The sequence below is a fragment of the Bos indicus genome, chromosome 1, assembly GCF_029378745.1.
Source record: "Bos indicus isolate NIAB-ARS_2022 breed Sahiwal x Tharparkar chromosome 1, NIAB-ARS_B.indTharparkar_mat_pri_1.0, whole genome shotgun sequence".
Classification (NCBI taxonomy): Eukaryota; Metazoa; Chordata; class Mammalia; order Artiodactyla; family Bovidae; genus Bos; species Bos indicus.
Genome location: NC_091760.1, coordinates 57991467 through 58016638, shown reverse-complemented (window position 1 = coordinate 58016638; position 25172 = coordinate 57991467). Strand labels below are relative to the sequence as shown.

The 25172-nt window shown below is 37.3% G+C and overlaps 1 protein-coding gene across 2 annotated transcripts in view; it reads left to right on the top strand.

The window, feature by feature from the left end:
• ATG3 (autophagy related 3) overlaps positions 1–3803 on the top strand; it is a 34559-nt gene extending 30756 nt beyond the window's left edge. For both annotated transcript variants that reach the window (XM_070787842.1, XM_019980463.2), the window contains 3 exons: positions 122–249; positions 1958–2026; positions 3537–3803. In XM_070787842.1, the coding sequence (XP_070643943.1) occupies positions 122–249; positions 1958–2026; positions 3537–3618 (279 nt within the window). In that variant the 3' untranslated portion in view covers positions 3619–3803. The remainder of the gene's footprint in view (positions 1–121; positions 250–1957; positions 2027–3536) is intronic.
• The last annotated feature ends 21369 nt before the right edge of the window (positions 3804–25172 follow it).

Below are 25172 nucleotides of genomic sequence, written 5' to 3'. Positions count from 1 at the left end.
ATAGTATAGAATTTGAATTTGCAAGTGATGTGGAAGGTGGGGCTAAGTATATTTATAAAGACTAAAGTTTAGGCCTAAAAGTTCTTAAACAGTAATTTCAAAGCATTTTTTATGGTTTCAGCAACGGCAGCCTTTAACAGTTGAGCACATGTACGAAGACATCAGTCAAGATCATGTGAAGAAAACAGTGACCATTGAAAATCACCCTCATCTCCCACCACCTCCTATGTGTTCAGTTCACCCATGCAGGTGTGTGTTGTGTGTGTGTACACTTCATGGATTTACCACTTGAGAGTCTGTATAAACAGTGTCTGAACAGAAAAAAATTTACTTCATAAATAAAATTCTATTGTCTTCCTTAGAAATGTTTTTGTGTTTAAGTAATATATAAGACCAAAAAAAAATTTATCAATTTCTTCTAAGTTTCAATTCATTAAGAATATTTTTTTGTTCTTTTGTGTTGTGTTACAATATAGATTTTTGTGATTTTACTCCTTTTATTAGCTCCAGGAATATTTTGGAAGATTCTTTTTAGATTAAAAAATACTAATGGTTTGCTCTGTTGTGATCTTTCTGTGAATGTGGAATATAAAGTTACTGCTGCTGCTGCTGCTAAGTCGCTTCAGTCATGTCCGACTCTTTGCGACCCCGTAGACAGCAGCCCACCAGACTCCCCCGTCCCTGCATTCTCCAGGCAAGAACACTGGAGTGGGTTGCCATTTCCTTCTCCAATGCGTGAAAGTGAAAAGTGAAAGTGAAGTCGCTCAGTGGTATCTGACTCTTAGCGACCCCATGGACTGCAGCCTACCAGGCTCCTCCGTTCATGGAATTTTCCAGGCAAGAGTACAGGAGTGGAGTGCCATTGCCTTCTCCGATATAAAGTTAACTTTGTGCTTTTTCTAGGTGACCTATTAATCTCCTTTTATTGGTTAGTGAAGGGAGATGTGTGCAAAATTTCTATTCTCCTCTACTTTTCAGTTAAGTTTCCAACCCTACCAAATCAAGTACATTTTCTAATTTGGTATTTCTTTGTATCAGTGTGTTTTCACAGGGCTAAAAAAGTGACACTGAGTCTATATACATAATCAAGGCATTTTAGGCCTTGCCATTGGCTGCTTCAGATTATGTCTTCATATTCTCAGGGCCAGTACATTTACTCTCATCTTCTAAGTTGATTGCCTCTGTCATGAAGGTTGCATTCAGAGATTGAAGTAGTGTTATTTAAGCCAGGATACATATAAAAGTTCATTTCTTCTGTATGATGCCCTTTACTCAGTTAATTTGCTCAGATAATTACTCTGATATCCCTGTTTTATGTAGCATAGGAGATTTACCAGTTGGCCATGAAAAGATTTGTGGAAAACTTTAGATAAAGATCCTTTATATAAAGGCAAAATTTTTTTTTCTAATTAGAATCAGATAATTTTTATCTGAAAAAATATATATATATGAACTTTGACCAACTGGCTTTTCTTTAACTGAGTTGTGGCTTATTCTCTATTAAATATTTAAGCAGTCAAAATCACAGCATTATAAATACTTCTTTTTTGTTGTTGTTTTTTACCAACCATTTTCATGTAACTTTTTTGAATTTGTCTGGTTGGATTCTTGTTTATTTCTCAGAGCAGAAAGCCCTTGCTCTGCAGTTGTGCCCTGGTATGATTTCCCTTTCTCTGATTTTCTTCCCTACCCCACTTCCGCCCCCATCATAGGAAAGCTAACTAGTTCTATTGTGTTCCTTTGTGACTACCATAGCTTTTTAAAATTAGCCCCTCCTCCAGTAAAATTGTCTGCATGACTCAACAGTCTGGCTTGTTGGAGAGTAGGGAGGAGAATATTTTACGTAATTACTGTTATATATTAAAATCACTGACAGTAAAAATTTTCACAAACAAAAACTTGCTTTTCCTATTTTGATCCAGTTGACCTATGCTAATATTTATTCTTTTGCATTTAGGCATGCTGAGGTGATGAAGAAAATCATTGAGACTGTTGCAGAAGGAGGGGGAGAACTTGGTGTTCATATGTATCCTTACCTGTCTGTGTATGTGACTAGAGGCAAAGTGCTTCTGGGATTTTTTCCCCCTTTTTTAGAAATTTAGCCCCTCATATGTGGAAATTTTAGTGGGAGTCTTTATTTGGAAAATGTTGCACTGTGATAGTTCTGGCCTGGTTCAGTTGTTGAGCACGTATCCCTGTGTGAACCAGTTCACTCTGCTTTATTACAGAGCTTCAGAGCAATATGTGCTTCTAGGTAGCAGGTTGCCAAGTACCTTTGTTTGTTCAGAAGGCAATGGCTGAGAGTATGCAATTCATAACTGTTAACTCTTGATGGGAAAGAAACTCAAAACGCTTAGTCTGTTGATGAAAGATGAGTAACCTATGAATTTAGAGGATAACACATGAATATCTTTTCCTCAAGATATATTCCTAATTTAGCATGTTATCAAAAGTGTACTTTCCTATCAGGTAAAAAGTAAAGTTGGGTTTTGTCTGAGATCTCTGAAGTGAAGAAAAGTAAAAAGCACATGAATTCTATTTCAGGTAGTCTTCAAATACAGTATTCTCATTTTTCTCCAGATATGAGCACCCATTTATTTTTCTGGGGTTGACAAGAGGAATTAAGTGAACTACTGGATCCTGAAATACACATGCCCATAGCCTGGATTTGTGATAAGCAACCAAAGTCAATGGTTTAAATACCAAACAGCTTAAATGAGTGGTTCATGCCACTCACTGTTAGATGTAGACTGAGGGGTTGCCACTGTCTTGGAACTATAGATAACATAAGCACTGCTAACAGAATGTGTGTCCCTCAGAGAAACACTGAGCTGGTGTGATATTGAAACAACCAGGAGTTTTTGGTCCAAACCAGATTTACTGTTGAAAGCCTATTATGCATAATATGAGTATTCATCTCTATTTTTGAAGCTATATAGCAACTTGGAAGACTCTATGTAATTCTAATTGAGTCATCAATTAAAAATTAAGCTCTTAATGTTTCTAAGTGCAGTGGAACATAGGAAAAAAATTCAGAAATTTGTTAGACAGTCCAGTATAGCAGATTCTATGGCAGGTACATATACTAACCAAGAATCAGTCCTTATCGAGGATTTTTACCTATTTTTTGTTCTTTTGCTTCAGTATTTTTATATTCTTCACACTGTCTCATTTTCTAACATACTCTAAAAAACTTATAGGCAGTAAAAAAGCCATTTCCCAACTCATTTAAATATGTGCAACAATGTCCTTATTTATATATTAAAATATTTGGGCTGATAAGAACTTGTACTTTTTAAGAAGTCTTAACATGCAAATATTAAATCGGGATAAGTCAAGCATTCTTAAAGTTGTAGAGAGCCTTGTGTTGAATAGACACCAGCTTGCATGAATGAATGTTTTTTTTTAATATACTTGATTTAAGATTCTGTGTTCTATAAATTTTCTGAGGAGTTACTGCTTAATAAAATGGATAATTACAATGTTAGCTTAAATCGGAATTTACCAATCTATTTTCCTTAGCTAAAAACCTTTAGGTATCTTCTAATTTTCTTGAAATTTGTACAAGCTGTCATTCCAACAATAGAATATGACTACACAAGACACTTCACGATGTAACAGAGAGTATAGAATCTATCCTAATTATTGGTTCTGATTTTTAAGGAATTAACCCATAGATGTGACCATTGACCATATTCACCAATATGTACAATTTCTCTAATAAAGAGACTTATGTTTATGCATTAAATAAAAAATGTTCCACTACCAGCCTTATTTGTTTAATAAAAATGAGTGTAAAGAGACTGTTTTTCTTGCTTCTTATCAAAAAGGTGGTAATAGCATTTTTCTTAAATAATAATAATTCTTTAAGTGTAGAAATATACAGAATGATGATAAGAGTATTTTTGGTTCACATTTATGAGGAAGGTATTTAAATGTGTGTTTGTGTGTGAGAGCTGGGACTAGAAAATACTGCATGCTAGACTCCCTCTCCCTTCTTTTCTCTTGCTCTTTGTTCCTTTTGTTTTCCCTCTATCTCCCTAAGTCTCCTATCTGCTAATAGTTAACATTGATGAAGTACTTACTGTACGCCAGGAAATTAAGTGCTTATTTTGTTAAGTTAATGCTTCCAGAGTAATTCTTGATTCAAGAATATTTTTCTTATTGTGATTGCCTGTGTGTGCGTGTGTACACATGCATGCTCAGTTCTGTCCATCCAACTCTTTGTGACCCCATGGACTAAAGCCCACCAGGTTCCTCTGTCCATGGGATTTCCCAGGCAAGAATACTGAAGTGGGTTGCCATTTCCTTCTCCAGGGGATAGAATATTAGCATTTCAATTGAATTAAATTTAATTAACATTAAAATTAAGTTAATATTAAAGTTTAAAGAAGTCCCTTTGTTGTATAGTTTATAGATCTGGGTCTGGGAGTTCAGAAAGGGTAAGTGTGCAAGAACACTCACAGAGCCAAGGAGTAGCAAGAACACTCACAGAGCCAAGGAGTAGAACGCAGGCCCTTTGAGAACTCCATTTACATTCTGTTACCGCTTTAGCACGTACCAGGAGTGGCTGACCGCGTTTAAGGAACCTTAGTTTCTAGGTTTGTTTTTTTTTATCCTCATCATTCAAAAATACTCTCTTTACCTTCAGTGCCCCTTTATTTTTCCCCCTTTTCCAATTTTAACCCAGTTTTTGTGTTTTAAGGAAATCTCCATAATGAAAATAATGACTGAATAGCCTGCTTGCTCATGTATGCCACCAGGTTACTCTTTAAATTAATCTTCAGCTGATGTTGGGCTTCCCTGGTGGCTCAGACGGTAAAGAATCTGCTTGCACTGTGGGAAACCTGGATTTTATCCCTGGGTTGGAAGGATCCCCTGGAGGAGGACATGCCAACCCACTCCAGTATTCTTGCTTGGGGAATCCCCATGGACAGAGGAGCCTGGTGGGCTGCAGTCCATGGGGTTGCAAAGAGTCGGATATGACTGAGCAACTAAGCACTCAACTGATTTTACTGAAATATCCTATTTTTTAATACCTTTAAATGATATGTAATAATAGGTATTATCATATTGTCAACGTTTTCTCCCAATTAAGCCTTATTTATTGTAAATACAGATATTCTCAAATCTTATTTTAAGCTAACAGTCATTTATTTCAGTCACCACTAGGTGGCATAAATGATTTTGTTGGTCAAACCTTAGTTTCAGATCTTTTTTTTCCTATTGAAATCTTTGTATGGGTGCCTACTATATAAAATAGGGTTTCCCTAGTGGCTCAGTTGGTAAAGAATCCACCTGCAGTGCAGGAGACCCAGATTCAATCCCTGGGTGGGGAATACCCCCGGAGAAGGAAATGACAACCCCAAAATAGAAATGGAAATGTTAATGGTATAAGTGTGTTATAGAGTTCAGGTTTCTAGCACTCAAGAAAAATGGGGTTGGTTTGATGAACAGTGAAGTTGTTGATGAACTTAGAATTGGTATTCAGATTATGTGCGACAGTCTTATAAGCCCTCACATCTAGTTTATTTTTTATATTAGCTTCATGTCATTCTTAAATGTCTGATTTGCATATGTAGTAGTAAATGATGATAGTTTTTTTTTCCTAACTTTTTTTTGGAAATAATTTTATATTTTTGGAAGAATTTCAAGTCCTGTACATCCTTCGCCTAGTTTCCTCTAATGTTAATACCTTGCATAACCATGATACACTTATCAAAACTAAGAAATTAATGTTGATACAATACTATTAAGTAAACTACAGATTTCTTTGAGCTGTTTGTGCATTTTTTTCCTTGCCTCTTTTATGGTAGTGAGATACAATATTACATCTTTTCATGTGCCTGTTGGCCATCTGCTTTTCCTTTGGAAAAATGTCTATTCAGTTCTCTGCAGTTTTAAATTAGATTTTATTTTTGATGATGAGTTGCATAGGTTATTAGTTTATGTTGAATATTAACCCCTTATCAGTCACATTATTTGCAAATATTTTCTCCCATTTAGTCGGTTGTCTGTTTTGTTGGTGGTTTTCTTTGTGGTATAGCCATTTTAGAGAGGAAACTGGTAGTAAGTGGTCACATTAAGTATGTCTCCTCAGGTTCAGTAATTTTGCTGAAGTGGCTAACAGAACTCAGGGAAACATTTAACGTTTATCAGTTTCTAAAGGATATGATGAAGAGCACACATGAGCAGCTAGATGAACAGTGAGGTCTGGAAAAGTCCCGGTACAGAAGCTTCTGTTTCTGTGGAGTTGGGGTGCATCACCCTCTCAGAGTGGATGTATTTGCCAACCTGGAAGATCTCCAAACACCATACTGTTGGGATTATTGTTCCTTACATAGGCGTGATCAGTAATTAACTCTGTTTCTAGCCCTCTTCCCTCTCTGGAGGATGGGGAGGTGGGACTGAAAATTCTACACTTCTAAGCATGGCTTGGTCTTTCTGGTTATAAGTCCAATCCAAGAGCCCACTCAAAATTATCTTGACAGAACAGAAGATGTTCTTAGTGCTCTTATCACTTCGGAGTTTAAGGATTTTAGGAACATTGTCAGGAACTGAGGGTAGAGTCCTGTGTGTGTGTGTGTGTGTGTATGTATATATATATGTGTGTGTTATATATATATATATATATATATATATATATATGTTTATGTGTGTGTGTGTGTATATATATATATACACACATAAACATACATTGATTATTATAGGGAACATATAGGAGGATGCTTGTTGCTGTTTTGTTTCTGGTGACAGGAGTTGGAAGTGATCTGGGAAATAATCATTGGTTGAGATACCAGGTCCTGTACAACCATTAAATACATACTAGATAGACATGAAACAGCCTGGCTAGATCTTAAACATAGTTGTAAATTTAGTAAGTCTCAGTTGTTTCCTTTTATAGTTTCCTCTCTCATTTTTATTTTGTTCCTATTTAATCTCAAATATGTCTAAAGCAAAACTCCTGATTTTATATTCACTGCCAAACAGCACCTACCATAACCAAAATGCTAACAATAAAAACCCATTCACTTTCAATTCTATCCACTTGACACCACTGCTACCTGCCCAGCTGCTGAGCCAAAACCCTGGGTCATCCTCTTGCCCTCTGTCTACCCTATCCCACTGATACATTTCATGTCTCTCAAAAAATGAGTCCTGTCTTCTACTTCCACTACATGTCCTGGTGCCTGGGACTCTGTATTAAACCAGCAACTCACAAGGTTTTATTGTAGCAGATTGATTCATGGATCACAGTAGAGAAACCTAAAGAAACACTCTCTGTTGCTCTTAGTTGAGTTTGAACTTCCTTTTTGATAAATTTTGGGGGAAAATTAGAGGAAGATACTTTGAGAGGCTTTTTCAACAAGTTACTTTTGTGATTCCTTTATTAACAGTTTATCAACTGGTCGTAAAAGGTAATACCTTCCAGATTTATCTCCCAGTACAGCTGATAGCATGGAAGTTTAGAAAACAGGAAGTAGCTAAGAGCTGTCTCTGAAGCCAATATTTTAATTCCATGGTCCTTTTCTGGGATGTTGGTTGGTTCCCTTGTCACTGAACATCCAGGTTCCTCACCTACAAAGGGAGCATAGCATTTTCTAGCCGTAGAGTTGTTAGGAGGGTTGAAGGAAATGATGTATGTAAAGCATTTAGCATAGTGCTTGACCTCTTTGCTGGGCTGCTAGTGTGTTGATGATAGTGATTATAAATAACTCCCCACTCTAGAACTTGCAGTTTTGATGACAGAATGATCACATCCAGCAGAGGGCAGTAGAAGAACACAAGGTTAAGCATTTAAGCATTCTGAAGATGGCAGTTATCAAAAATCATGTCTTTGTCTTAGTTTTTTTTTTTTTTTTAATGGGGAAAGGAGGTGTATGATATTGGTTACCTCCCGAGGTCCAGCCCCGGCTGACCCAGGGTATTCGAAGGAGAGACGGCTTCGGCGACCTATTTATTTATCAAAGATATAAAGTAATAGAATGAGGATAGCTCAGTAGGAAAATTCAGTGGAGAAAAGAAGCTGAGTAGCTTGGTTTACGCGGAAAATCAATATAACCTGTGACACCAGGTTAGCTCTGACCACGGAGGCCGCAGGCGCCCTCTCGAATAGCAGAAGGTGCCCCACCTTAGACACCTTCTCAAGTGGGTCTTAGAAGCCCAGGCGAATAAATGGTCGCAGAGGATTTCCGCGCTCCAGTTGGAGACTCAGCTGGAAATTGAGGGGAAGAATGACATGGGGAGACCAAGCTTTGGTGAGCAAGGCCCGTAGCTTTATTTTCAACAGGGGTTTTTATACCCTAAGTTACACATAGAGGATAATAGGGGATGCAAAGTCAGCAGTCTTTGATCCTTATCAAAAACCAGGTTTCTTTCTGCAAATTTATCATATACAAATGGTTTAGGTGATTTACATAATCTTCTGGCCAGAAGGCCTATTAACATTTTATGACTCTTGACAAAGACTTATTTTCTCTAAGAGTAATTATTTTAAGGTTTGGCGCCATCTTCTGAAGGTGTTAGATAAAATTGCATTCCTATAGGGCGGATGTGTAATGGGTTTACAACAAAGGAAAGAATTTATTACCTTAAGGGTCTAAAGTTGCTAACACCAAGGCCACTACTTACATTTTTTCTACATACCAACTATATTAATTAATACATATTCAAGGATACAATACAGGGGATGTGGAAACTTGGCAGCAAGCATTGGCTCATCAATGAAATCTTTTACTAGTTTTGACAGTTTCTAACTCTCTGAGAGGCTCTAAGCTATTTGAATATCTTAAGCTTCCCGTGCCTCTCGAGGCTGGGAGACTGTAAACAATCGTAGGCATAGCTGTAGGAGTCCGGGTAAACTTGTCAGGCGAGTTAGAGAGCTGTCTGAGGGATTTGGATTTAAACACTCCTAATTGCCCAGGAACTTTATTAATTGGAGCTGTAAGTTAACTCTTTGACAGAGCGAGATGGTGGTGGGGAACAGCCCCCAGTAAAGTCAGAGGTGAGAGCACAAAGCAATAAAGTAGGCAGACTCTGGTTTTTTGGGGGATAGATGCTCGAGAATATCCAGCGGGACTCCTGAGGCTCAATCCCACCTTTGTGTATGCCGAGCCTCCTTCCTCATGACCTTTGTCACGAGTAGAATGCCTCACCGGCTCCTGGCAGTTAGCCTCCTTTATGTTTGAGATCCTCACCACTTAGTTTATTGAAAAACAGCAAGGCATTCAGTTTGTCCAGTGTTTGCTTGCAGTTACTTGGTGTCTTCCCTGTCCTTCATATCTACCTTTCAGAATTAAGGGAATGGATTGATTTTTAAATTGTTTTAAAGTGTACTATGTGATGATTTGATATATGAATAATTTGAGAAGTATTCTCACAATTGAAACAACATATCCATCATTTCACATACTTTTTTTGATGAGGATGCTTAAGATCGATTTTCTTACCTAAATTTCAGTTGTGCAGTGTTATCAACTATAATTACCACACTATAATTAGATCCTTATACCTTACTCATAACTGAAAGTTTAAATATCCTTTCGGAGGAGGAGCTAAGATGGCGGAGGAATAGGACGGGGAGACCACTTTCTCCCCCACAAATTCATCAAAAGAACATTTAAACGCCGAGTAAATTCCACAAAATAACTTCTGAATGCTGGCAGAGGACATCAGGCACCCAGAAAAGCAACCCATTGCCTTCGAAAGGAGAGAGAAGAAATCCAGCTCCACCCACCAGAACACCGACACAAGCTTCCCTAACCAAGAAACCTTGATAAGCCACCTGTACAAACCCACACACAGCGAGGAAACTCCACAATAAAGAGAACTCCACAAACAGCCAGAATACAGAAAGGACACCCCAAAGTCAGCAATATAAACAAGATGAAGAGACAGAGGAATACCCAGCAGGTAAAGGAACAGGATAAATGCCCACCAAACCAAACAAAAGAGGAAGAGACAGAGAATCTACCTGATAAAGAATTCCAAATAGTGATAGTGAAATTGATCCAAAATCTTGAAATCAAAATGGAATCACAGATAAATAGCCTGGAGACAAGGATTGAGAAGATGCAAGAAAGGTTTAACAAGGACCTAGAAGAAATAAAAAAGAGTCAATATATAATGAATAATGCAATAAATGAAATAAAAAACACTCTGGAGGCAACAAATAGTAGAATAACAGAGGCAGAAGATAGTATTAGTGAATTAGAAGGTAGAATGGTAGAAATAAATGAATCAGAGAGGAAAAAAGAAAAACGAATTAAAAGAAATGAGGACAATCTCAGAGACCTCCAGGACAATATTAAATGCTAAACATTCAAATCATAGGAGTCCCAGAAGAAGAAGACAGAAAGACCATGAGAAAATACTTGAGATAATAGTTGAAAACTTCCCTAAAATTGGGAAGGAAATAATCACTGAAGTCCAAAAAACCCAGAGAGTCCCAAACAGGATAAACCCAAGGCAAAACACCCCAAGACACATGTTAATCAAATTAACAAAGATTAAACACAACAAATATTAAAAGCAGCAAGGGAAAAACAAATAACACACAAGGGAATTCCCATAATGATAACAGCTGATCTTTCAATAGAAACTCTTCAAGCCAGGAGGGAATTGCAAGACATACTTGAAGTGATGAAATAAAATAACCTACAGCCCAGATTATTGTACCCAGCAAGGATCTCATTCAAATATGAAGGAGAAATCAAAAGCTTTACATACAAGCAAAAGCTGAGAGAATTCAGCACCACCAAACCAGCTCTCCAACAAATACTAAAGGATATTCTCTAGACAGGAAACACAAAAAGGGTGAATAAATTCGAACCCAAAACAATAAAGTAAATGGCAATGGGATCATACTTATCAGTAATTACCTTAAACGTAAATGGGTTGAATGCCCCAACCAAAAGACAAAAGACTGGCTGAATGGATACAAAAGCAAGACCCCTATATATGTTGTCTACAAGAGACCCACCTCAAAACAGGGGAAACATACAGACTGAAAGTGAAGGGCTGGAAAAAGATTTTCCATGTAAATAGAGACCAAAAGAAAGCAGGAGTAGCAAATACTCATATCAGATAAAATAGACTTTAAAACAAAGGCTGTGAAAAGAGACAAAGAAGGTCACTACATAATGATCAAAGGATCAATCCAAGAAGAAGATATAACAATTATAAATACATATGCATCCAACATGGGAGCACAGCAGTATGTAAGACAAATGCTAACAAGTATGAAAGGAGAAATTAACAATAACACAATAATAGTGGGAGACTTTAATACCCCACTCACACCTATGGATAGATCAACTAAACAGAAAATTAACAAGGAAACACAAACTTTAAACGATACAATAGACCAGTTAGACCTAATTGATATCTATAGGACATTTCATCCCAAAACAATGAATTTCACCTTTTTCTCAAGCACACACGGAACCTTCTCCAGGATAGATCACATCCTGGGCCATAAATCTAGCCTTGGTAAATTCAAAATAATTGAAATCATTCCAAGCATCTTTTCTGACCACAATGCAGTAAGATTAGATCTCAATTACAGGAGAAAAACTATTAAAAATTCCAACATATGGAGGCTGAACAATACGCTGCTGAATAACCAACAAATCAGAAGAAATCAAAAAAGAAATCAAAATTTGCATAGAAACGAATGAAAATGAAAACACAACAACCCAAAACCTGGGGGACACTGTAAAAGCAGTCCTAAGGAGAAAGTTCATAGCAATACAGGCATACCTCAAGAAACAAGAAAAAAGTCAAATAAATAACCTAACTCTACACCTAAAGCAACTAGAAAAGGAAGAAATGAAGAACCCCAGGGTCAGTAGAAGGAAAGAGATCTTAAAAATTAGGGCAGAAATAAATGCAAAAGAAACAAAAGAGACTATAGCAAAAATCAACAAAGCCAAAAGCTGGTTCTTTGAAAGGATAAATAAAATTGACAAACCATTAGCCAGACTCATCAAGAAACAAAGGGAGAAAAATCAAATCAATAAAATTAGAAATGAAAATGGAGAGATCACAACGGACAACACAGAAATACAAAGGATCATAAGAGACTACTATCAGCAATTATATGCCAATAAAATGGACAACGTGGAAGAAATGGACAAACTCTTAGAAAAGTACAACTTTCCAAAACTGGACCAGGAAGAAATAGAAAATCTTAACAGACCCATCACAAGCACGGAAATTGAAACTGTAATCAGAAATCTTCCAGCAAACAAAAGCCCAGGTCCAGACGGCTTCACAGCTGAATTCTACCAAAAATTTAGAGAAGAGCTAACACCTATCCTACTCAAACTCTTCCAGAAAATTGCAGAGGAAGGTAAACTTCCAAACTCATTCTATGAGGCCACCATCACCCTAATACCAAAACCTGACAAAGATGCCACACACACAAAAAAGAAAACTACAGGCCAATATCACTGATCAACATAGATGCAAAAAATCCTTAACAAGATTCTAGCAATCAGAATCCAATAACACATTAAAAAGGTCATACACCATGACCAAGTGGGCTTTAACCCTAGGATGCAAGCATTCTTCAATATCCACAAATCAATCAATGTAATACACCACATTAACAAATTGAAAAATAAAAACCATATGATTATCTCAATAGATGCAGAGAAAGCCTTTGACAAAATTCAGCCTCCATTTATGATAAAAACTCTCCAGAAAGCAGGAATAGAAGGAACATACATATGTTGAGGTAACATAATATGTTGAGGTAACATAATAAAAGCTATATATGACAAACCCACAGCAAACATTATCCTCAATGGTGAAAAATTGAAAGCATTTCCTCTAAAGTCAGGAACAAGACAAGGGTGCCCACTTTCACCATTACTATTCAACATAGTTTTGGAAGTTTTGGCCACAGCAATCAGAGCAGAAAAAGTAAAAGGAATCCAAATTGGAAAAGAAGTAAAACTCTCACTGTTTGCAGATGACATGATTCTCTACATAGAAAACCCTAAAGACTCCACCAGAAAATTACTAGAACTAATCAATGAATATAGTAAAGTTGCAGGATTTAAAATCAACACAGAAATCCCTTGCATTCCTATACACTAATAATGAGAAAATAGAGAAATTAAGGAAACAATTCCATTCACCGTTGCAACAAAAAGAATAAAATACTTAGGAATATATCTACCTAAAGAAACTAAAGACCTATATATAGAAAACTATAAAACACTGGTGAAAGAAATCAAAGAGGACACTAATGGAGAAATCTACCATGTTCATGGATTGGAAGAATCAATATAGTGAAAATGAGTATACTACCCAAAGCAATTTATAGATTCAATGCAATCCCTATCAAGCTACCAATGGTATTCTTCACAGAGCTAGAACAAATAATTTCACAATTTGTATGGAAATACTAAAAACCTCGAATAGCCAAAGCAATCTTGAAAAAGAAAAATGGAACTGGAGGAATCAACCTGCCTGACTTCAGGCTCTACTACAAAGCCACAGTCATCAAGACAGTATGGTACTGGCACAAAGACAGAAATATAGACCAATGGAACAAAACAGAAAGCCCAGAGATAAATCCATGCACATATGGACACCTTATCTTTGACAAAGGAGGCAAGAATATACAAGGGATTAAAGACAATCTCTTTAAAAAGTGGTGCTGGGAAAGCTGGTCAACCACTTGTAAAAAAAAAAAAAAAAAGAATGAAACTAGAACACTTTCTAACACCATACACAAAAATAAACTCAAAATGGATTAAAGATCTAAACATAAGGCCAGAAACTATAAAACTCCTAGAGGAGAACATAGGCAAAACACTCTCCGACATATACCACAGCAGGATCCTCTATGACCCACCTCCCAGAATATTGGAAATAAAAGCAAAAATAAATGGGACCTAATTAAACTTCAAAGCTTCTGCACAACAAAGGAAACTATAAGCAAGGTGAAAAGACAGCCTTCAGAATGGGAGAAAATAATAGCAAATGAAGCAACTGACAAACAACTATTCTCAAAAATATATAAGCAACTCCTACAGCTCAATTCCAGAAAAATAAATGACCCAATCAAAAAATGGGCCAAAGAACTAAATAGACATTTCTCCAAAGAAGACATACAGATGGCTAACAAACACATGAAAAGATGCTCAACATCACTCATTATCAGAGAAATGCAAATCAAAACCACAATGAGGTACCATTTCACGCCAGTCAGAATGGCTGCGATCCAAAAGTCTAGAAGCGATAAATGTTGGAGAGGGTGTGGAGAAAAGGGAACCCTCTTACACTGTTGGTGGGAATGCAAACTAGTACAGCCACTATGGAGAACAGTGTGGAGATTCCTTAAAAAACTGGAAATAGAACTGCCTTATGATCCAGCAATCCCACTGCTGGGCATACACACTGCGGAAACCGGAAGGGAAAGAGACACGTGTACCCCAATGTTCCTCGCAGCACTGTTTATAATAGCCAGGACATGGAAGCAACCTAGATGTCCAACAGCAGATGAGTGGATAAGAAAGCTGTGGTACAAATACACAATGGAGTATTAGCCATTAAAAAGAATACATTTGAATCAGTTCTAATGAGGTGGATGAAACTGGAGCCTATTATACAGAGTGAAGTAAGCCAGAAAGAAAAACACCAATACAGTATACTAATGCATATATATGGAATTTAGAAAGATGGTAACAATAACCCTGTATACAAGACAGCAAAAGAGACACTGATGTATAGAACAGTCTTATGGACTCTGTGAGAGAGGGAGAGGGTGGGATGATTTGGGAGAATGGCATTGAAACATTTATAATATTATATATGAAACGAGTCACCAGTACAGGTTCGATGCACAATACTGGATGCTTGGGGCTGGTGCACTGGGACGACCTGGGGGGATGGTATGGGGAGGGAGGAGAGAGGAGAGGTCAGGATGGGGAACACATGTATACCTGTGGAGGATTCATTTTGATGTATGGCAAAACCAATACAATATTGAAAAAAATAAAATAAAAGCATACACATATAAAAATAAATAAATAAATATCCTTTCACCCGCCTCTCCCCTCCCATTTTCTCTCAGCCCCTGGAAATCACCTTTCTACTCAGTTTCTAAAGGATATGATGAAGAGCACACATGAGCAGCTAGATGAAGACTGAGGTCTGGAAAAGCCCTGGTACAGAAGCTTCTGTTGCTGTGGAGTTGGGGTGCATCATCCTCTCAGAGTGGGTGTATTTGCCAACCTGGAAGATCTCCAAACACCATACTGTTGGAATTACTGTTCCTTACATAGGCATGATCAATATTAATTTAAGTTTCTAAATATAAAGGGTAACATGAAGTATTTGTCTTCTATTTAGCTTATTTCTGGTGAAATGCCCTTTTTAATCCATGTTGTTGTAAATGACAGGACTTCCTATTTTCTTAAGGCTGAATAATGTTCCAGTGTATATATACATCACATTTTCTTTATCTGCATCCTTTGAAGGATACCTGGGTTCACAATCTTGGCTATTGTGAATAACATGTGAGTACAGATATCTCCTTGAAATAATTATTTTACTTCCTTTGGATATATACCAAGAAATGGGATTGCTGGATCATGTGGTAGTTCAATTTAATTTATTGAGGAATTTCCATACTGTTTTCCATAGTGACTGTACCAGTTTATATTCCCCAACAACATATGTACGAGTGTTTCCTTTTCTTCATAACTTTGTCATCATTTGTTACCACTGGTCTTTTTCATAATAGCCACCCTAACAAATGTGAGATGATACCTCATTGTGGTTTTGATTTGCATTTCCCTGATAATTAGTGATGTTGAGTATTTTTTTATGTACCTGTTAGCCATTTGGATGTCTTCTTCAGAAAAATCTGTTCAAGTACTTTGCTCATTTTTTAATTGGATTGTGGGTGTTTTTTTGTTTTTGTTTTTGTGGGGGTTTTTTTTGCTATTAAATTTTATCACTGGGGATAATGGGCATCCTTGTTCTGTTCCTGATTTTACAAGAAAAACTTTCAGCTTTTTCTCATTGAATATGTTAGCTGTAGGCTTATCCATAAATGGATTTTATTATGTTGGGATACCTTCTATCTGTACCTAATTTGTTGAGAGTTTTTAACATGAAAGGATGCTAAATTCCGTCAGATGTTTTTCTGCGTATATTGGGATGGTCATGTGAATTTTATCCTTCATTTTGTTAATGCAGTGTAGCATATTTATTGATTTGCATATGTTGAGCCATCCTTGCATCCTAGGAATAAATCCCACTTGATCATGGTGTATGATTCCTTTAATGTACTGTTGAAATTGGTTTGCTGGTATTTTGTTGAGGACTTTTGCATCTATGTTCATCGGGGATATTGCTCTAAGAATTCTTGTCATGTTCTCATCTGGTTTTGATATTAGGATATTGCTGGCCTTGTAAGTTTGAAAGTGTTCGTTCTTCTTCAAATTTTTGGAAGATTTTGAGAAGGATTACTATTAATTTTCTTTAAATGTTTAGTTAGTGAATTAGAATTAGTTAGTTAGTTTAGTTAGTGAATTAGAATTCACTAATGAAGCCATCATCATGGATTTTTCTTTGTTGGAAGATTTTGATTACTGATTCAATTTTCTTATTATTATGTTCAGAATTTCTCTTCATGATTCAATGTTGGTAGCTTGTGTGTTTCTAGTAATTCATCTGTTTCTTCTAGTGTCTAATTTGTTGGCATATATCATTCATAATAGTTTCCTATGATCCTTAGTGTTTCTGAATTATCAGTTGTAATGTCTATTTCTGATTTTGTGTCTTCCCCTTTTTCTTAGTCTAGTTAAAGTTTCTTTGGTCTTTGCTATTGTCTTTCTAGTCTCTGTTTCTCCTGCTCTGATGTTTGTTATTTCCTTCCTTTTGCTAAATTTGAGCTTAGTTCTTCTTTTTCTAGTTTCTTGAGGTATAAAATTAGGTTGTTTATTTGTACTCTTTCTTTTTTTTTTAATGTAGCCACTTATCACTAAAAAATTCCTTCTTCATGTTGCCTTTCCTGCATCCATAGTTTTTAGCATGCTATGTTTTCATTTTTGTTTGTCTGAAGATAATTTTAAACTTTTCTTCTTGTTTTCTGTTTGACTCAATCACTATTTAAGAGCGTGTTGTTTAGTTTTCATGTATTTGTGAATTTTCCAGATGCCTTGCCTGTTGTTGATCTAGTTTTATTCCAAGTTATTATAAAAATTACTTGGAATGGTTTCAGTTTTCTTAAATTTGTTGACTTTGTTTTGTGTCCTAACAGGATCTCTCTTGGGCAGCGTGTTCCATATACTCATTGAGAAGGATGTGTATTCTTCTGCTGTTGTGTAGAAGGTCCTGTATATGAACTTTCATTGATCTAGAGTGTTCATGTCAGCTGTTTCTTTATTGGTTTTCTGGATAGATGTTCTACTCACAAGTGTAAGCAGGGTGTTGAAGTCCCCTACTGTTGCTATATTGCTGTCAGGTGCATGCATTTATTTCTGGGCTTTCTATCTTGTCCCATTGGTCTGCATTTCTGTTCTGCCAGTACCATACTGTCTTGATGACTGTAGCTTTGTGGTATAATCTGAAGTCAGGAAGGTTGATTCCTCCAGCTCCAGTCTTCTTTCTCAGGACTGCTTTGGCTATTCAGGGTCTTTTGTGTTGCCATATGAATTGTGAAATTTTTTGTTCTAATGCTGTGAAAAGTGCCATTTGTAATTTGATAGGGATGACAAAGAATCTGTAGATTGTGTTTGGTAGTATAGTCATTTTCACAATATTGATTATTCTTACCCAGGAACATGGAATATCACTCCATGTGTTTATGTCCTCTTTGATTTCTTTCATTAGTGTCCTATAATTTTCTGTGTACAGTTCTTTTGTCTCCTTAGGTAAGTTTACTCCTAGATATTTAATTCTTTTTGTTGCAATGGTGAATGGGATTGATCCCTTAATTTCTCTTTCTGATTTTTCATTGTTAGTATATAGAAATGCAAATGATTTCTGTGTATTCATTTTGTATCCTGCAACTTTGCTAAATTCACTAATTAGCTCTAGTAATTTTCTGATACTATCTTTAGGGTTTTCTATGTACAGTATCATGTCATCTGCAAACAGTAAGAGCTTTACTTCTTTTCCGATCTCGATTCCTTTCATTTCTTTTTCTTCTCGGATTGCTGTAGCTAGCTAGGACTTCCAGAACTATGATGAATAATAGTGGTGAAAGTGGACACCCTTGTCTTGTTCCTGATCTTAGGGGGAATGCTTTCAGTTTTTCACCATTGACATAATGTTTGCTGTAGGCTTATCATATATGGCCTTTACTGTGTTGAGGTAGGTTCCTTCTGTGCCCATTTTTTGAGGAGTTTTAATCATAAATGGGTGCTGAATTTTGTCAAAGGCTTTTTCTGCGTCTATTGAGATGATCATATGGTTTTTATCTTTCAATTTGTTAATATGGTTTATCACATTGATTGATTTGCATATATTGAAGAATCCTTGCATCCCTGAAATAAATCCAACTTGATCATGGTGTATGAGCTTTTCAATGTGTTGCTGAATTCTGTTTGCTAAAATTTTGTTGAGGATTTTTACATCTATGTTCATCAGTGATATCAGCCTACGGTTTTCTCTTTTTGTGTTGTCTGTGACTGGTTTTGGTATCGGGTGATGGTGGCCCTGTAGAGTGAGTTTGGAAGTGTTCCTTCCTCTGCAATTTTTAAAAAGTGTTTTAGAAGGATAGGTATTAGCTTTTCTCTAAATGTTTGATAGAATTCTCCTGTGAAGCCATCTGGTCCTGGGCTTTTGTTTTTGTGAGATTTTTTATCACAGCTTCAATTTCAGTGCAATTACAATAATTGGTTTGTTCATAATTTCTATTTCTTCCTGGTTCAGTCTTGGAAGATTGAACTTTTCTAAGAATCTGTCCATTTCTTCCAGGTTATCCATTTTGTTGCCATATGCTGCTGCTGCTGCTAAGTCTCTTCAATTGTGTCCGACTGTGTGCGACCCCAGAGATGGCAGCCCACCAGGCTCCCCTGTCCCTGGGATTCTCCAGGCCAGAACACTGGGGTGGGTTGCCATTTCCTTCTCTAATGCATGAAAGTGAAAGTGAAGACACTCAGTCGTGTCTGACTCTTAGCAGCTCTATGGACCACAGCCTACCAGGCTCATCAGTCCATGGGATTCTCCCGGCAAGAGAACTGGAGTGGGTTGCCATTGCCTTCTCCATTCATTGCCATAGAGTTGTTCATAATAGTCTCTTATAACCCTTTGTATTTCTGCATTGTCTGCTGTAACATTTCCTTTTCATTTCTAATTTTGTTGATTTGATTCTTCTCTCTTTTGTTCTTGATAAGTCTGGCCCAAGGGTTGTTAATTTTGTTTATCTTCTCAAAGAATCAGCTTTTAGTTTTCTTAATCTTTACTATTGTTTCTTTCATTTCTTTGTCATTTATTTCTGCTGGAATCTTTATGATTTCTTTTCTTCTACTAATTTTAGGTTTTTGTTGTTGTTGTTGTTCTGTTTTCAGTTGTTTTAGGTGTAAAGTTAGGTTATCTATTTTATTTTTTTCTTGTTTCTTGCGGTAGAATTGTATTGCTATAAACTTCCCTCTTAGAACTGCTTTTGCTGCATCCCATAGGTTTTGAGTTGTCGTGTTTTCATTGTCAACTGTTTTTTAAAATTTCTTATGATTTCCCTTTTGATTTCTTCAGGAATCTGTAGATTATTTAGAATGTGTTTAAACTCCATGTGTTTGTGTTTCTTACAGTTTTTTTTTTTTTTTTTTCCTGGAGAATGTTCCATTCGTACTTGAGAAGAAGGTGTACTCTTCTGCTTTTGGATGGGATGTCCTGAAGATATCAATAAGATCCATCTCATTTAATGTATCATTTAAGACTTGTGTTTCCTTATTAATTTTGTTTCGATGATCTGTCCATTGGTGTGAGTGGGGTGTTAAATCCTCTTACTATTATTGTGTAACTGTCAATTTCTCCTTTTATGTCTGTTAGTGTTTGTCTTATGTGTTGAGGTGCTGCTATGTTGGGTGCATAGATTTTTAGAATTGTTATGTCTTCCTTTTAGATTGATCCCTTGATCATTATGTAGTGTCCTTCCTTATTGCTTTATTTTAAGGTCTATTTTGTCTGATATGAGGATTGCTACTCCAGCTTTCTTTTACTTCCCATTTGCATGGAATGTATTCTTCCATTCTCTCACTTTCAGTCTATATGTGTCCTTAGGTCTTAAGTGAGTTTCTTGTAGACAGCCTGTATATGGGTCTTGTTTTTGTATCCATTCCGCCAGTCTGTGTCTTTTGGTTGGAGCATTTAATCCATTTACATTTAAAGTAATTATTGATATATATGTTCCTATTGCCATTTTCTTAATTGTTTGGGGTTGATCTTGTAGATTTTTTTTCTTCTCTCGTGTTCCTTGACTGTATAAATCCGTTGAACATTTGTTGTAAAGCTGGTTGTTGGTACTGAATTCTCTTAACGTTTGCTTGTCTGAAAAGCTTTTTATTTCTCCATCAATTTTGAATGAGGTCCTTGCCAGGTACAGTAATCTTGGTTGTAGATGTTCCGCTCTCATTACTTTAAATATATCCTGCCATTCCCTTCTGGCCTTCAGAGTTTCTGCTGAAAGATCAGCTGTTAAGCATATGGGGTTTCCCTTGTATATTACTTGTTTCTTCTCCCTTGCTGCTTTTAATATTCTTTCTTTGTGTCTAGTCTATGTTAGTTTGATTAGTATGTGTCTTGGCATGTTTCTCCTTGGGTTTACCCTGTATGAGATTCTTTATGCCTCTTGGACTTGATTGACTATTTCCTTTTCCATATTGGGAAAATTTTCAACTATAATTTCTTCAAAAATTTTCTCATACCCTTTCTTTTTCTCTTCTTCTTCTGGGACCCTTATAATTCGAATGTTGGTACATTTGATGTGGTCCCAGAGGTCTCTGAGACTGTCCTCAGTTCTTTTTATTCTTTTTACTTTATTCTGCCCTTCAGAAGTTATTTCCACCATTTTATCTTCCAGTTCACTGATTCGTTCTTCTACTTCAGGTAATCTGCTATTGATTCCTTCTAGAGTATTTTCAATTTCAGTAATTGTGTTGTCTCTATGTTTCTTCTTTAATTCTTCTAGGTCTTTGTTAATTGATTCTTGCATTTTCTTCATTTTGTTTTCAGGGTTTTTAATCATCTTTACTATCATTATTCTGAATTCTTTTCCAGGTAGTTTGCCTATTTCCTCTTCATTTATTTGGACTTCTGTGTTTCTAGTTTGTACTTCATTTGTGTAGTATTTCTCTGTCTTTTCATTATTTTTTTTAAATTTATTGTGTTTGAGATCTCCTTTTCCCAGGCTTCCAGGAAAGTTGAATTCTTTCCTTGAAGAAGGTTGAATTCCTTCCTTTTGGTTTCTGCCTTCCTAAAGTTGGTCCAGTGGTTTGTGTGAGCTTGTATAGGGTGAGATTTGTACTGAATTTTTGTTTGTTTGTTTGTTTGTTATTCCTCTGATGGGTAAGGCTGAGCGAGGTGATAATCCTGTCTGCTGATGATTGGGTTTGTATTTTTGTTTTGTTTGTTGTGTCCTGCACAGGGTGCTACTGGTGATTTGGTGTTGCTGGGTCCTATATTCAAGTGGTTTCCTTTGTGTGAGTTCTCACTGTTTGATACTCCCTAGCAATAGTTCTCTGGTAGTCTAGGGTCTTGGAGTCATTGCTTCCACTCCAAAGCTCAGGGTTTGATCTCTGATCAGGAGAGAAGATTGCACAAGTGGTTTGTTATGGCATTAAGTGAGATTAAAACAAATATCCAAAAACGAGAAACCAAAGATGAACCTCAGACAAATGGCAGTTACAAAATCAGGCAAATAATACTTAAAATAATGGAATATACACATATATGTATACACCCATAAGCAAAGTCAAAATAGTCCAACAAAAATAAAAGTACAATAGATTGACCTGGCAAACAAAGGAAGCCAAAAACTATATCTACCAGTTAAGAACAAAACTAACTAAAGCACAAACTGGAAAACAAAACTAAAGCAAAGTGCCAATTGGGGAATAAAGAAAATAAAAGTAATAATTATGTTGAGAGGGAAGGAAAGAAAGAACAGATATGCAAAATTAAATAGAAGTAAATAAAGAAGATTTATATGCATTAAAGATTAACTACAAGGGGGAAAGAACAGTAGGAAAAGCAAACAAAGGAATAAATGTAGCAAAAATAATAATCAGTTTAAAAAATTAAAATTTAAAAAAGAGAAAAGAAAAAAAAATGGAAAACTCCACAGCACTGCAAAAGCCCAACACAGAGGCAGAGGTTTGTAACAATTAAAAAAGTGAGGAAAAAAAAGCTTAATTGGATATCATAGTGCCAATAAAATCAACAACTACAACAAAGGGTGAAGAAAAAGGAAAAAAAAATCCAAAAGAATCTACAGAACAAGTCAAAAAATAAGAATAATAAATATTTTTATTTATTTATTTATTTATTTTTTACATAATTGTATTAGTTTTGCCAAATATCAAAATGAATCCATCACAGGTATACATGTGCTCCCCATCCTGAACCCTCCTCCTCCTCCCTCCCCATACCATCCCTCTGGGTCGTCCCAGTGCACTAGCCCCAAGCATCCAGTATTGTGCATTGAACCTGGACTGGCATCTCGTTTCATACATGATATTTTACATGTTTCAATGCCATTCTCCCAAATCTTCCCACCCTCTCCCTCTCCCACAGAGTCCATAAGACTGTTCCATACATCAGTGTCTCTTTTGCTGTCTCGTACACAGGGTTATTGTTATCATCTTTCTAAATTCCATATATATGCGTTAGTATACTGTATTGGTGTTTTTCCTTCTGGCTTACTTCACTCTGTATAATAGGCTCCAGTTTCATCCACCTCATTAGAACTGATTCAAATGAATTCTTTTTAATGCCTGAGTAATACTCCATTGTGTATATGTACCACAGCTTTCTTATCCATTCATCTGCTGATGGACATCTAGGTTGCTTCCATGTCCTGGCTATTATAAACAATGCTGTGATGAACATTGGGGTACACGTGTCTCTTTCCCTTCTGGTTTTCTCAGTGTGTATGCCCAGCAGTGGGATTGCTGGATCATAAGGCAGTTCTATTTCCAGTTTTTTAAGGAATCTCCACACTGTTCTCCATAGTGGCTGTACTAGTTTGCATTCCCACCAACAGTGTAAGAGGGTTCCCTTTTCTCCACACCCTCTCCAACATTTATTATTTGTAGACTTTTGGATCACAGCCATTCTGACTGGTGTGAAATGGTACCTCATAGTGGTCTTGATTTGCATTTCTCTGATAATGAGTGATGTTGAGCATCTTTTCATGTGTTTGTTAGCCATCTGTATGTCTTCTTTGGAGAAATGTCTATTTAGTTCTTTGGCCCATTTTTTGATTGGGTCATTTATTTTTCTGGAGTTGAGCTGTAGGAGTTAGTCATTGCTATCAGAGTCCTTTCCTTCGCTGAGAGTCACAGTCCACCTTACCTCCCTTGGATACCCTCCAACACTGCTGATCTCTGGACCTGCTTTGGGGGCAACTCAGATTCTAATCTGAGTCCTACTCCTGTGTATTCTTGCCTTCAATGTCCACAACTATTAGAACTAGTGGATTTCCTTTTGTGGGAGCTCTCAATGACCTTTTATATATTCCATAGACCAAGAGTCTGCCTAATTGATCATGTGGATTTAATCTGCAGCTTGTACAGCTGTTTGGAAGGTTTTGGGTCTTCTTCCTTAGCCACACTGCCCTTGGGTTTCAATTATGGTTTTATTTCCACCTCTACATGTGCGTCACCCACTGGGGTTTGCTCCTGCGGCTACCCTGGAGGACTTGGGTCTCCTCCTGCGAAGGCCAGGTGTGGAGGTGGAGCAGCTGCTTGGGTTGCAGGGGTTCTGGAAGCCCTGGGTACTTGGGAGTTGGTGGCTAGGGCAGCAGGAAATACAATGCTCTAGAAGGGTATTGGCCAATACATTCTGGTATTGCCTGGAGAACCCCCCTCCCTAACAGAGAAGCCTGGCAGGCCACTGTTTACAGAATAACAAAAGTCAGACACTACTGAAGTGACCCTGTGTGCATAGGCACAAGACTATTTTTGCCTGTGGCAGCTCTGCCCCAGTGAGAGTTGAGTGTGAAGGTGGCCCAGCTGCTTGGCTTGTGGGTACCCTGGTGGTGCCAAGTGTGCAGGAACACAGACTGCCTCTGCCACAGATGTTATGACCCTATCAGAGTCTTTTTGAGCCTCTTGTAGCTGGTGATCAGGAGGCCTCTTTGGCCAGTCTTTCTCCTTAGCTCTGCTGGTTCAGGCACTTAGAGTGCTCCATTGCCTGGGGTCCTTCTCTGTTGTTCCGTGTGTCAGGCAGTTAAAGGGGTACCCTGGGTGGGGTCCTACTCTAATTCAGTGCATCAGGCTCTTGATGGGCCAGCCTCTCTGTTGTTCAGCTGCGGATGCTGGCTGTGTGGGGAGAGAGAGGCTACGGTGATGACTCCATCCCCTTCACATGACTCAGCAGTATCACCTTGCTTCCATGGCTGCCTGATTTTTCTCCAATGGCATTTCCCACCACGATCTCCTTCACATCCTCTCAATCCATCTCTCCACAGTCAACAGCGACCCTTGCCCTGGGATTGCTCCATAATCCCTAAACTCCAGCTCCCAGCCGCTGTGCCTTCCAGGGGACCAGCATTCCTGTCCAGGATATGTATGGCTACAGCAAGATCTGTCTGAGTCTCATTCCATTTAGGCTGCCACAGATCTGCTGTTTCACTCTTAGCCTTTAATGTTTCTCCTCTGACTCAGACAACTGCCCCACTGTGGGGATCAGACTCCTGCTTCAGTTCCCTCACCCGCTGAAGACAGGTCCAACCCATTGCAAGAGATTTGGGTTCACTAAACAGTGTTTCTCTTCTGCAATGCAAGCCACTGTGTGTGCAGGTGGTTTCTAGCCCTCTTGTGTCACCCTGTGAAACTGGGGTTTGAGAAAGTAGCACAAGAAAATGATAATATGGTAGGTACTACTATTGTTAATGAAATAAACTATACCTTACAGTGGAACTAGATTTGTGTCTTCTGCTAGCATCCATGACAAGCTGATTTGGTTAACTTGGAAGTAGAGTG